Source organism: Papaver somniferum, chromosome 7 (genome assembly GCF_003573695.1).
Source record: "Papaver somniferum cultivar HN1 chromosome 7, ASM357369v1, whole genome shotgun sequence".
In the NCBI taxonomy this organism is placed as follows: Eukaryota; Viridiplantae; Streptophyta; class Magnoliopsida; order Ranunculales; family Papaveraceae; genus Papaver; species Papaver somniferum.
In genome coordinates this window covers 266,548,973-266,560,530 of record NC_039364.1, presented here as the reverse complement: position 1 = coordinate 266,560,530, position 11,558 = coordinate 266,548,973, and the positions used below count along the sequence as shown (strand labels likewise).

At 36.3% G+C, this 11,558-nt stretch overlaps 1 protein-coding gene and 1 long non-coding RNA gene across 2 annotated transcripts; one reads left to right on the top strand and one right to left on the bottom strand.

The window, feature by feature from the left end:
• Positions 1 to 6,130: 6,130 nt before the first annotated feature.
• LOC113296551 (putative F-box/FBD/LRR-repeat protein At2g05300) lies at positions 6,131 to 7,562 on the top strand. The gene is made up of 3 exons (XM_026544853.1): positions 6,131 to 6,883; positions 6,972 to 7,061; positions 7,284 to 7,562. The coding sequence occupies exons 1-3, from the start codon at positions 6,131 to 6,133 to the stop codon at positions 7,560 to 7,562; spliced, it is 1,122 nt and encodes a 373-aa protein (XP_026400638.1).
• A 3,235-nt stretch (positions 7,563 to 10,797) lies between these two features.
• On the bottom strand, positions 10,798 to 11,332 carry LOC113300436. Its single transcript, XR_003335797.1, has 3 exons — positions 11,240 to 11,332; positions 11,021 to 11,068; positions 10,798 to 10,845 (listed from the first exon to the last, which is right to left on the bottom strand). It is a non-coding gene; the product is annotated as an uncharacterized LOC113300436 (long non-coding RNA).
• Between the last annotated feature and the right edge of the window lie 226 nt (positions 11,333 to 11,558).

Below are 11,558 nucleotides of genomic sequence, written 5' to 3'. Positions count from 1 at the left end.
TGGACTAAACTGGTCCACTCTTTCCCTAAATAACCAAAAAATTTTTTTTTTCCAAATCTTTCCCTAAAAACCAAAATTTTTCGTTTTCCCATCAAAACCAAATTTTTCCCAACAAAACCAAATTTTTTCCAAAAAGTCCAACCCCATTAAAAACCAAATTTTCTTGTAGATAATGTGTTAGTTAAATTTCCTTTTGTATATATTTTGTGCTCATCCATTGTGACTGCTAATATGATGGATTTTTGCCTTGAAATAACGGAGTTTTAATCGAGCTGCCGCCGTACAATCGGGTATTCTCTCTCCTTTTACTCTACTCAGCATGTTCCTCTTCATATATTGTTTTGTAATTCTTTCCATATTTTGAAACATTGAGGACAATGTTTAGTTTAGGTTTGGGGGTATAGAGTAGATACCATGATAATTTGCCATAATTGAAAACGAACTCCTTCTTTTTTTTTTTTGAAAAAATTGAAAAATTCCAAAAAAATTAAAAAAATCAAAATTCAAAAAAAATTAAAAAATTGAAAAAAATCATAAAAATGGAGCTCATTTACCTTGAAATGCTGACTCTTGTGCAAATATGTATTTTTATTAGGAGTCTTAGTCTAGATATTTAGGCACCCTGATTCTAGCACAATTCACATAGTGATAAGAAATTTGCACGCGCACGATCTACCAATACATGTATGGCCTCGATCTTCAAGGTGTTGGATAGGAAGTTACGATTGCCAATCACTTTAGAATACTGAACGAAACTGGACTAGCTTGTTCTTTGGTTGGTTGGGATAGAAGATGGAGGTTACATTAAGAAAGACAACCATCGAATTTAACTGGGTGCATCAAAAAGGGCTACCTCTTGCAAAGTGTCATGTAATCTTTTGTTTCTTTTTGTTATGTATCAAAAGTGTTTCCTTGTAAAAAAAAAAAAAAAAAAAAAAAAAAAAAAAAAAAAAAAAAAAAAAAAAAAAAAAAAAAAAAAAAAAAAAAAAAAAAAAAAAAAAAAAAAAAAAAAAAAAAAAAAAAAAAAAAAAAAAAAAAAAAAAATCAGAAAAATACCAAAAAAATCAAGTATTTATCAATTCCATCATCTCTTGTTCCAAAAATAAAAAGAGATTTGTCAATGTAAATAAGAGTCATGTAAATAGTCATCTTTTGTTGTTTCGTTGTAATAAGCAAGGAGGGTGTATGCCATTGATGTACAACGCGAGAAATTGTGAAATACCTCCAACTCATTCACAATTCTCGTAAAGTCCGGACAGCTAGCTAGATTTCGACCTCAGTTCTTAGCCTGAGAAACTATCTCTTGGTGATTAGTAGTCATAACTTCAGATCTTTCTTTACACATGTGTAGATACACTTTACACTCTTATCACATGTCTTTTTTTGTTATCAGTGCTAGGATTGTGCCTTCGATAGCTAGATTGACATCTCCATTTTGCTGTGAGCTTAAACTGTTTTGCACATGTCACATTTGATGGAATCTGAGCTTATATTTTGACCTAGAACTTTGTAGGTACGTTCTAAGCAAACCTTCACGAGACTTCAACTCGTCCACTAGGGACACTTAGTGGTTTAAAAGGCTTAGTGCATACGCTAAATGCATTCGAGAAACCAGCGACAGTGGTATAGTTAGGATTTCCTTAGTTTTGTTTTACTTGAGGACAAGTAAAATTCAGGTTTGGGGGTATTTGATGAGTGCCAAATATTGTATATATTTATCCTTTTTTTGTTGGCATTTAACTCATCTTTTGTGCAGTAATTCTACATTTTATCCCATATTCTGTATTTTCATTGTTTTCAAGAATAAATATTTTTCTTACTTAATTTTATATTTTTAGGTAATAAATAAAGTATGGATGAATTGCGGAGCGGAATAGAGCAGAAAAGTAGTGAAAAGCCGGGAGGAGTTACGCAAGGAAGCCGCGAAGAACGTTGTGCATAAGACCAAGAGGCTAGGAATGGGCTTGAAGAAGAAGAATTGTCCTTAAAGAAGATATGGGATTGGCATACCCAAGGCCCAAAACCCTTTCTCAAACCCATTTCCACTATCCAAGCCCGTCTCGGATTTCAGCCGTCAGATTGAAGCATTTCAGCATCCTACGGTCGCTCCATCATCGCATATCAAACTCCGAAGCTCCCGCTTTACATCGCAACGCCCATCTCCATCTTGGACCGTCCTTTTCGTTGCATTCCTCCATCCGACGGTCGCTACCCACAGCCTCCCATCTCACCGTTGGATCCACCTACCATCGTCGCATCCCATAGACCATAGCGCGATACATCAAACTTCGATGATCCCGCTCAACACTCAAACACCTAAGTGTATATCCCACAAACCAAACAACCCCTAGCCAGAACCTACTCGAGCTCACCCCATCTTCTTCCCCATTCTCTCTGCAAAAACCATGTCCGCCACCAACTCCGCCTGCCTCTGCCGCAACCACCACCACGCCTCTTCCAAAAGCCATCATGGCTACTTGTAATCATAACCCATCATTACCCTACCTCTCTAGACACATATTCTATCGATTTCAACCCTTTTTCTCCACAGAAACCCTAGGTTTGAAATTGGTAGAATAGGTGAAGTTGGAGAAGAAATCAGAGCATGGGTAGATGCAATTGGATCAACAGAAGCATGGGGGGAAGATTTAGAGTTGTTATCAGTGTATTAGGTAAGTCAATTTCACCTTTTGTGAAACCCTAATTTCTGACATTTGGGTATTTTGGGGGAATTGTAACTGACTATAAATTGGGGTCATGGGTTGTGAAATTGACATCTCTGGGCTAGCCAGTGAACACATGTTTAAGTTTCCATTTTACTTCATATATCAGTGACATTTTCAGTTCATGTGGAATGTTGGTTTTGCATAAAAATTGACTGTGAAGTGTACTGTTATAATGTGGAGCATGTGTGTATGTGTTAATATCATGATTATAACCATGTTCATGTTCTAATTCATTTGCTAGGGCTTAGAGGAAGCTCTTGATCATATGCTAGGATAGGAAGTGTATATGTATTGTCTTGGAATGATTTAACTGCCTTAGAATTAATGAAATGCCACTTGAGTTACTTCACTTGTGATCAGCTGTGCTGTTAAAATACAGCTGATGCTAGGAGTGCAGCTAGGTCAGTGTGTGAGAATTTAATCCATTAGAGAGACTGCATTAAGCTCAGTTAGCTAGTTGAGCTAAATACTTGTGATCAGTTGTGCTGTTGAAAGACAGCTGATGCTAGGGGTCATTTAGCTAGGTTAGTTACTCTATTCTTCTTTGTAGTCTTTCATGATAGAACAAGACATACCTTGCATCACAAATTCCTTAGCCTAGGGTCAAGTAGTGGAATCAAAAGCCTTAGTACCCTCCCTTGAACTCAGATAACCTTAGAAACTCCCCAAAGAGAACTTTAGCAAATCCTCCAAGTCCCTGTGGACAAACCCTTTCTTACTCCACCTATGTACAACAACTCTGTATACTTGCAGGCTAGTTTAGGTAGTTCTTTTCCTCTTACACCAACTTTGTAGTGAAAGGTTATGATGACAAAGTTTGTAAGTTGAACAAAATTTTGTATGGTTTATAAAATAAGCACGTAAACAGTGACATGGAAAATTTGATCATGTGATAATGTGTAGTGGATTTAAGTTAATGAATCTGACAAGTATATTTACAAGTAACTTGTTAAGGATGCCTGTGTGATTGTATGCTTGTATGTTGATGATATGCTTATACTTGATACAAACATAGATGTGATTAATTCCACTAAAAACATGCGCTGAATGAGAACGTTGACTTGAAAGACTTAGGCCCTATTGATGTAATCTTAGGGATGAGGATTAGAAAATAATCTAACATATGTAGTCTTAGTCATTCTCATTATTTTGAATTTGTGCTTAAGAGATACAATCAGTGTGATTGTAAGCCTTCTTGTACTCCGTACGATTATTCTTGTAGACTCAAGAAAAAAAGGGTAATGGAGTATCTTAACTTGAATACTCAAGAGTTATAGGATGTCTGATGAATTTAATGAATTGTAAGAGTCCAGACTTGCCTATATTGTGACTAAGTTAAGTAGATATAATTATAGTCCAGAGAAATAGCATTCAGATACACTGAGTAGAGTATTATGGTACCTAAAATACTCTATTACCTTTTATTTGATTTATCAAAGGTATCTTGCTGTCCTTGAGAGACTTTGTGATGCAAACTGGATAGTTGACTCAGAGGAATCTTAAGTCTACGAGTGGATATGTTTTCACTCTAGCAGGAAGGTTTGTTTTGGAAGATTTCCAAACATACATATATTGCTCAATTCATTATGGAATCTGAGAGTATTGCGATAGATAAAGCACGAGAGGGGCCGAGTGCCTAAGATTTTTTTTAGAAGACATTCCTCTCTGGCATGGGCCTGTGCCAGCTATATCTATACATTACGTTATCCAGGATATAATAGCTAAAGCTGAAAATAACTAATCTCAATCGGCGTTATTCCCATTGATTGGATAAAGTCCAAGGAGAATATCGCGCAATCTTTGTCGAAAGGTTTATCCCAAGAGATAGTTAGAAATGCATCGAGGGGAAGGGGCTTAAGCTCATAAATTAAACTTGCCATGAAGGATACTCAACCTTGGTGACTGGAGATCCCAAGATCAAGGTTTCGAATGAGACAACTAATTTGTGGTGGGTAAAGGTAAACACTATCAGAGAATTTTATTCTCTGTCCCTTCCCTATGGTGTAGACGTGATAGTGTGACTGCATGTGAAGGATGACTTTTAAGAAGTCTTAATGAGTTATATAGTTTCAATTTAAGATTGAAGTGGGGTGTAGCAGGAACACTCTTTATGGAAACTCACCTATCTGAATGAGGAAGTGGACCGCTTCCTATGAGAATATGAGCTTTAATTCTCTAGAGCATTCTGAGAAACAAGATATGTCCAGGGCCAAATTGGAAAAAACGGCACGAGCTTGGCAGCAATCTTGGAGATATCACTCGTGGTTGTTATCGCGAATTACATCAAATGCTAGCAGTTCAAGACATAGTTCACTGTCTCTAGCAAGTAATTCCGGTAATATCTCTCTAAGCAAAGGTTCAAGACCTCATGGACTCCTATGCCTAAAATGGTATTTGCTGCGCTTTTTATGTGATTTTCGTTTTGATGGTTTTGGTATTACTGGAACTTAGGGCCTAAAGGTCACTAAGGGTTCACTAGTTCATGCTTTTTCACTTTGGTGAAAGATACCTATAGTCTCACCATGTGAGAACTAAAGATGAAAGCTCTCAATACTATTATGATTTATGCAATCCATAGTATGACCCTGGGGTCAACACACTTTTGTGTGAGGGAGAGGACGTAGAAATGACTAGTATGATTTCAACACTTGCACGATCAGTCTGTTTGGATCGTGAGGTTGGGATGTTGATTTACCAAGATCTATCTGTGTTTTCATGTTTTATTGAGTTTTCATTCATGTGGGGGATTGTTGGAAAACGATTAATAAAAAAAATAATTTTTTAAAGTTTTAATAAAAAAATTATAATTTATTGTTTTATTTTGTGAATGAAACTTTTTAGTCCCACATCGTGGAGTTTCTAATTTTTAGTAGTTTTAAGAAACTATATAAACCTTTTAGTCCCACATCGGGGAGTTTTTCTCCTTAAGTTGTATTTGTCAATTATATAAAGAAATTCACTACTTTTGTAAAATCTATGGGAAAGGGGTTGCTCTATATTTTAGAGGGACCCCTAAGGGAAAATATTTTATAGCGTTTCTTAAGAGTTCGCGATTTTCCTTAACGGTTTTTTCGGAGTTGCCAAGCTCAAGTTGAGCATCTACTACATATGCTAGTAGTTGGTGTAGTAGGGTGTTTTATCCTGGAGATATCCGTCCTGTGAGGGCTATAGCATCACTCTTGAGTGTAGCCGGGCGCTAATGTCTTAAGGACAACGTGTTGAACACGTGACTCACTCTGTTTTTCCAAAGTTTTGCCTTGTTGCTGTTGTGGAGACATGAGAAGCTCGTTCGTTTCGTCAATCAATCAATTCCATTATAAAGGAGATAAGTATCAATAACTTTTGTTTATTTGATTTTTTCTTTATTTTAATTATTACACCCAACATATTCTACTAAGAACTTCATGGAATTCGTTATTACCAATACCAAAGCACAACAGTCTTCAACTGAGAGCTTCATGGATTTCGTTGACAGGGTATTGCTTCTTCGTAGTAACATGTCAGATACTAAGAGATTCTGTATCACCTGTAAGGGTCAATACTTTGATGACCAGCGGATAAAAGATTGGATTGCTACAGCAATTAAGTGTCGAGTTGAAGAGCTCGTTCTCGGTAGGTTTGCCAATGATGAAGACTACTCGGATATAATGCCTGTCGACCTTTACACTTGTGAATCACTGACTTTGCTAGACATAGAATTTCATTATGGTACTCTTCATCTTCCACAAACAATACTCTTTTCAAGACTTAAGATACTCCGGCTATCCGAAATTTCGTTTTGTGATGAGGAATTCATTCAACAACTCTTTTCTGGCTGTCCTGTTCTCGAGGAATTGAGTTTGAAATATTGTGCTTGGAAGGATTTAAATTTCATATCGTCTACATTGAAGGTATTAACTCTGGTCGATAGTTTACTAAGATCTGAGCATAAATCTGTTTTTCCTGTCATAACCAAGATTGATGCACCAAATCTAATGTCTCTCAAAATCGATGATTGTCTAAAAAATACTTTAGTGGTGCATAGCTTTCCGTCACTAGTGGATGCACATATACGCCTCTCGCATAGTATGGGAGATGACGGGATGGATGTTGTTCTAAATTTTTTGAACAAGCTCTCTAATGTAAAGCACTTGAAAGTAACAGGTTACATCTTTGAGGTATGATGGTTGCTCATTTCGAAAGTTCCATTTTTTGGCTGATTATTTTTTCTAACAATTTCAATTACTTTGTATGTCATATTAATAGGATCTGGAAACGGCAAATCTTGTATCTACAAGTTTACTTGCCTTTACTAATTTGATCACTTTGGAAGTGTCTATTATCAAGGCTGAGCAAGTTAGACCATTATTCACCTTTTTACAGTTCCCACCAAATTTGGAGTCACTAATCTTTGGCGGGGCACCTAAACTTGTTGACGTCCGTCTTTTCTGTTTTTATATGCCGTCAATTTTTAATGAGAAGATGAAGTTTATTTGATATGCTCTACTATAATTCAAACTATTTTGGGCTGTTGTACTAATCATTTGATGTTGAACTGACAACATGCATGGTTCGCAGGTTTTGATTATTGATAAAGCTAATAAGGATGCTTTGACAGTTGATGTAGTTCCTCATTGTTTGTTGATGAACCTCAAGTCAATTAAGTTTCAAAACTTTGAAGGACAACGGAATGAGCTGGATTTGGTTAAACTATTTTTACAGAATGCAGGGGTTCTCCAGACAGTGACTATTGAAATTTCATCAAATTCTTTGGTGAACTCAAAGAAAAAGACACATACCGCGAAAGATGTAGAAGATTTCAATAAGCAAATTATGAGACAGTTAACTAAGTTTTGATGGGCTTCAACAGATTGTTTGGTCAAGTTATCAAGGTCGCCATATTCTTATCAAAACCCAGTAAACTCTTATCGCAGGATTTTACCTAATTTATTTAAAAGATGATGTCAGACTTTTGTGCACTGCTAGATTTGCAGAAAATTCCACTTTCCCAGCTTGTCAAGACAAAGGCAAAGTACGATGCTAATAAACTAGTGCAATGAAAATGTATTTATCATTTTGCTTTCTTACTACAATTTTATTGTGTTGCTCATTCAAGGAGATAATCTAAGTCTGTATGTGTGTGTGTCACAGTATTCGTTATTGGTTGTTGTTCCATTTCCTAAAAGTCATACTTGACACGGCATTATGATAATTACTATGTCTGTAAACCTAATATATCATTTATAATACTGATTTTTATCAAATTTCATCCTTGGAAACTATTTTGTCTGTCTTTATGTTTCTCCAAGAACCCATAACATTCTAAAGCAAGCTCCAAATTAAAATTTCAGGAAGCACAGATCAGAATTTATCTAGTCAACACCCAAATCTATGTTTCGGTTTAAGGATTTGGCTAAAACCACCAAATTAAATATTGGTTTACTAATTTCAATTTCTCTGGACCCGTGGAAGTAAGTTTAGGCGATCTTACTATAAGGTAATGTTGTATCCTCTTGTGTATCTGTTCCAAAGATAAATATTATGAGATATACGAGTTTCTGGTTTGTGTTTCGCTGTTATTGACATGTGAACATGTCATAGCTAAGGCAGTTCATATTGCCTACGAAGAGATGGTTGCTACCTACTCTAGGTAGTTCATAATATAAGAAATTTAGCATGCTTATTCAATATTTTCTTTCATGAGATGGTCCTGCTCCTGCTGCATGACTAAAGAAATACAATGTCTAGCAAGAGATGTTGAATAGACTGTGAACAAATGAAAATGTGCAAGTGTAACACCCATGTACTATATAAAAGAGATTATTTCCCTTATTGACCGGAAATCAGGCCAATAAGGGAAATAATCTCTTTTACTATATAACTAAAACCTATGATTTCAACTCCAAACAGCGGATAACAAGTTGAGGGGCTAAAATAACATTAAGTTGGCTATCTTACCTCTTGGTTGGTTTTTATCTTCCTCGTAGCCCATCCTGCCACCAGGTTTCAGCATACAAAATCTCCCAAGTGCCTTTTGATAAAGGCTCTTCTTTCTTGTATTCACTTCTAGATGTGTTTCAAAAATAGAGAATCTCTCTCAAAACAAGCTCTTACAATTTTTGAAACTCATCTATAAGCGAATACAAAAAGCTGCCTGAAAGTCTTTACCTCCATGATGCATCCTCCTGGCCGCCTAGTTTACTCTTCTGTTTGTGAGTTAGGGTTTCAGTAGAAAAGAAAATTTAAAAGTTTTAATGAAGTTTTGGCTGACCCGTCAAGTTCGTAAGGATTGTTGGTTCGAGTGTTAATTGCCGCCATTAATAATTGCTGAAGTTCATAACCAAATACCTGATTCCATGATTTTTATTGCGAGGTCTGTGTCTACCCATGAAAAGGGTGCCACTAACTCTCGCATCAAAAAGCAGCTCTTTCCGATGTCTTCTTCGATTTGCAAAACTACCATGTAGTGCACAAGGTACCTAGGTAGTCTTCGGAGCCTGGATAAACCAAGGTGCATGTGACATATAGTCCTTAGGAATATCACCTGCAGCAACTACCTCAGTTGGTCCAAGCTCAACCTTACGGGATTCCTAGCTCACAACTCCCTCTGGAAATTTCACAGAACAAAGAAAATGAATGAGTATGGAAAAACTAAAACTAGCTGAGCTTGATAAGGGGGGTTTAATGTGTGTGTATATATATATGTATAGGAGTTTAATAGTCAATCAAATCTTGTATTTGTTTCATGCAAAAAGAGTCACAGTTTTATACAAGTGTAAGAAACATGTGAAACCCTTACAAACAAACTAATGACAAAACCAGATAAAGGCTAACGAGTTCATAGGTGGAAAACTTTCAAGTCACAAGGAAGTGGTCATCATCACTGAAACCCAATGTCATAGTGTTAAATAGATGCAATAAATTTTGAGGACGCCAGACAAGGATATCAGGAAGTCCTAGACCAAGACCATCACACCCTAACCACCAAAGTTCAGCAAAAGCAGCGAAGAAGCCAAAATTTAGACCTGTAAACCCACATATTGGACATCTATTTTGCCATTCAGTTCATCCACGTAGTAATCGATAAACCATGAACAATTCATTGAATTGAAAAGAAGCTCAATACTTGGTGAGAATACGTACTAATTTGTTTGCTGTCATCTACTCTCCCCCCATCATGCTGATCTCTTACATTCGCATCCACTTCAGCATCCAGAATGCTAATTCCCCTCTAATTTCTGCTCTTCATAGAATTTTCTTCTGTACTCATTCCTAGCCTCATAGGACTTGATAACGCGTAAATAAACTGTTGCAAAATACCAAAGAATAAATTCGTAAGAAAACTAAAGAAAGAATGAGAAAAATAAACATATGCTCTCTTTCATGCTTCAAGCAAGTTTTCAGAAAAAAGTGTTGTTTAGTTCCACCTACTGTGTGTCAAAAACCTTTATAAACATATATACTAACAATGAAAATCAACATGGAAAACTTTTACATCAATAAAAAAAAAATTCATCAGTTGATAATAAAACTCAAAGCTAAAAGTGCAACACTTAATTGAAGTGACAAAGAGATCATATGCTGCTGGCCAAGAGAATAACACACTAGATTCTAGCTATGTACCACAACATTTAACAAAAGCAAATAAACAGAAGCTGAAATTCACACAGGTGCATTCAATCAAGCTGATTCTTCATAATGCCATGTAAGCAATCCAAGGATACTAACCAGATGTTCCCAAGGTTGCCGTATTTCATGGCTCCATCTCTGTCTGACTCCGTGCTACATAGGTTTCTACCCGCCGGTCAATATGTTTGTTTGCATTGGCTAAATAACCTGCACAATGGTCGGAATGTAAACAATCAATTTTAATCGTCTTATAAGTAACGAATTTATTTTTTTAATTGATAAGGAATTCCCCGACCTGCTGAGTTACACATATTGACTAACAATCTCCATTCTCCAATAGAGGGGACGTACCATGATTCCAAGACGGAGGAGGACCCGAGTACAGCAAAATAATATAGATATTGATCAGCTGATAAACAAGCATACTTAACCCAAAGCCAAAAGTAGAACAAGTAATTGAAGTGACAAAAGAGCATGTGTTGCCGGCCCTAGAGAAATGCACCATTAGCCGCTACAAAATTCAACAAGCAGATTCAAAATGTAGTTTAAGCAGATTTCGTTACAGAACTCCTGAAGTTGTTTTACCAAAGTAGATCAAATCAACCCAGTAGTCTCATCATACAAAGGAAACCAGTCCTTGGATAGGTAATTGCTAACTTAAGAATATGAAAAGAGGGAAAACTAACCAGACGTTTCGTCTCTTTCGGATGAGGGAAGGCCTTGTAATCCTCCTACTGAAACAGCCAACCAATTGAATCAGTATAAAGAAGAGAGCACCAATTTAGGGATGTTTTTTTTCTAAAAATTGAATCCATTCAAGATAATGAGAAAATCCAAAAATAAAATGCCAAGTCGTTGTTATTTCATTTGAGATGATGAGAAAATTCAAGAGAAAAGGAGTTCACCAGACGAGAAATTGGTCATAGATGGTGGTGGTGGATATGGAAAGATCGATCTACGTATATAAAACCTCTCCTCCTTCTTCAGTCTTCTTCTTTCTCAACCGAAATGTTAAAAAGAAATGTTGTCTCTCTGTATTTCTAGTCAACCTAAGACCGACACCTTTTTTTCTCACATTTTATTTCTGGACTAGCTCATGTTGTCCCGACAGTAGCAAGGTTCAAGAAAGAAAAAAAGGTAAAACAGGAGTTATTTTAGTTCCATCTTGAGAAGTTTCCACAAAAAATTCTAGAAAGCACATCACCAAGGAAAAAAAGAATGAAA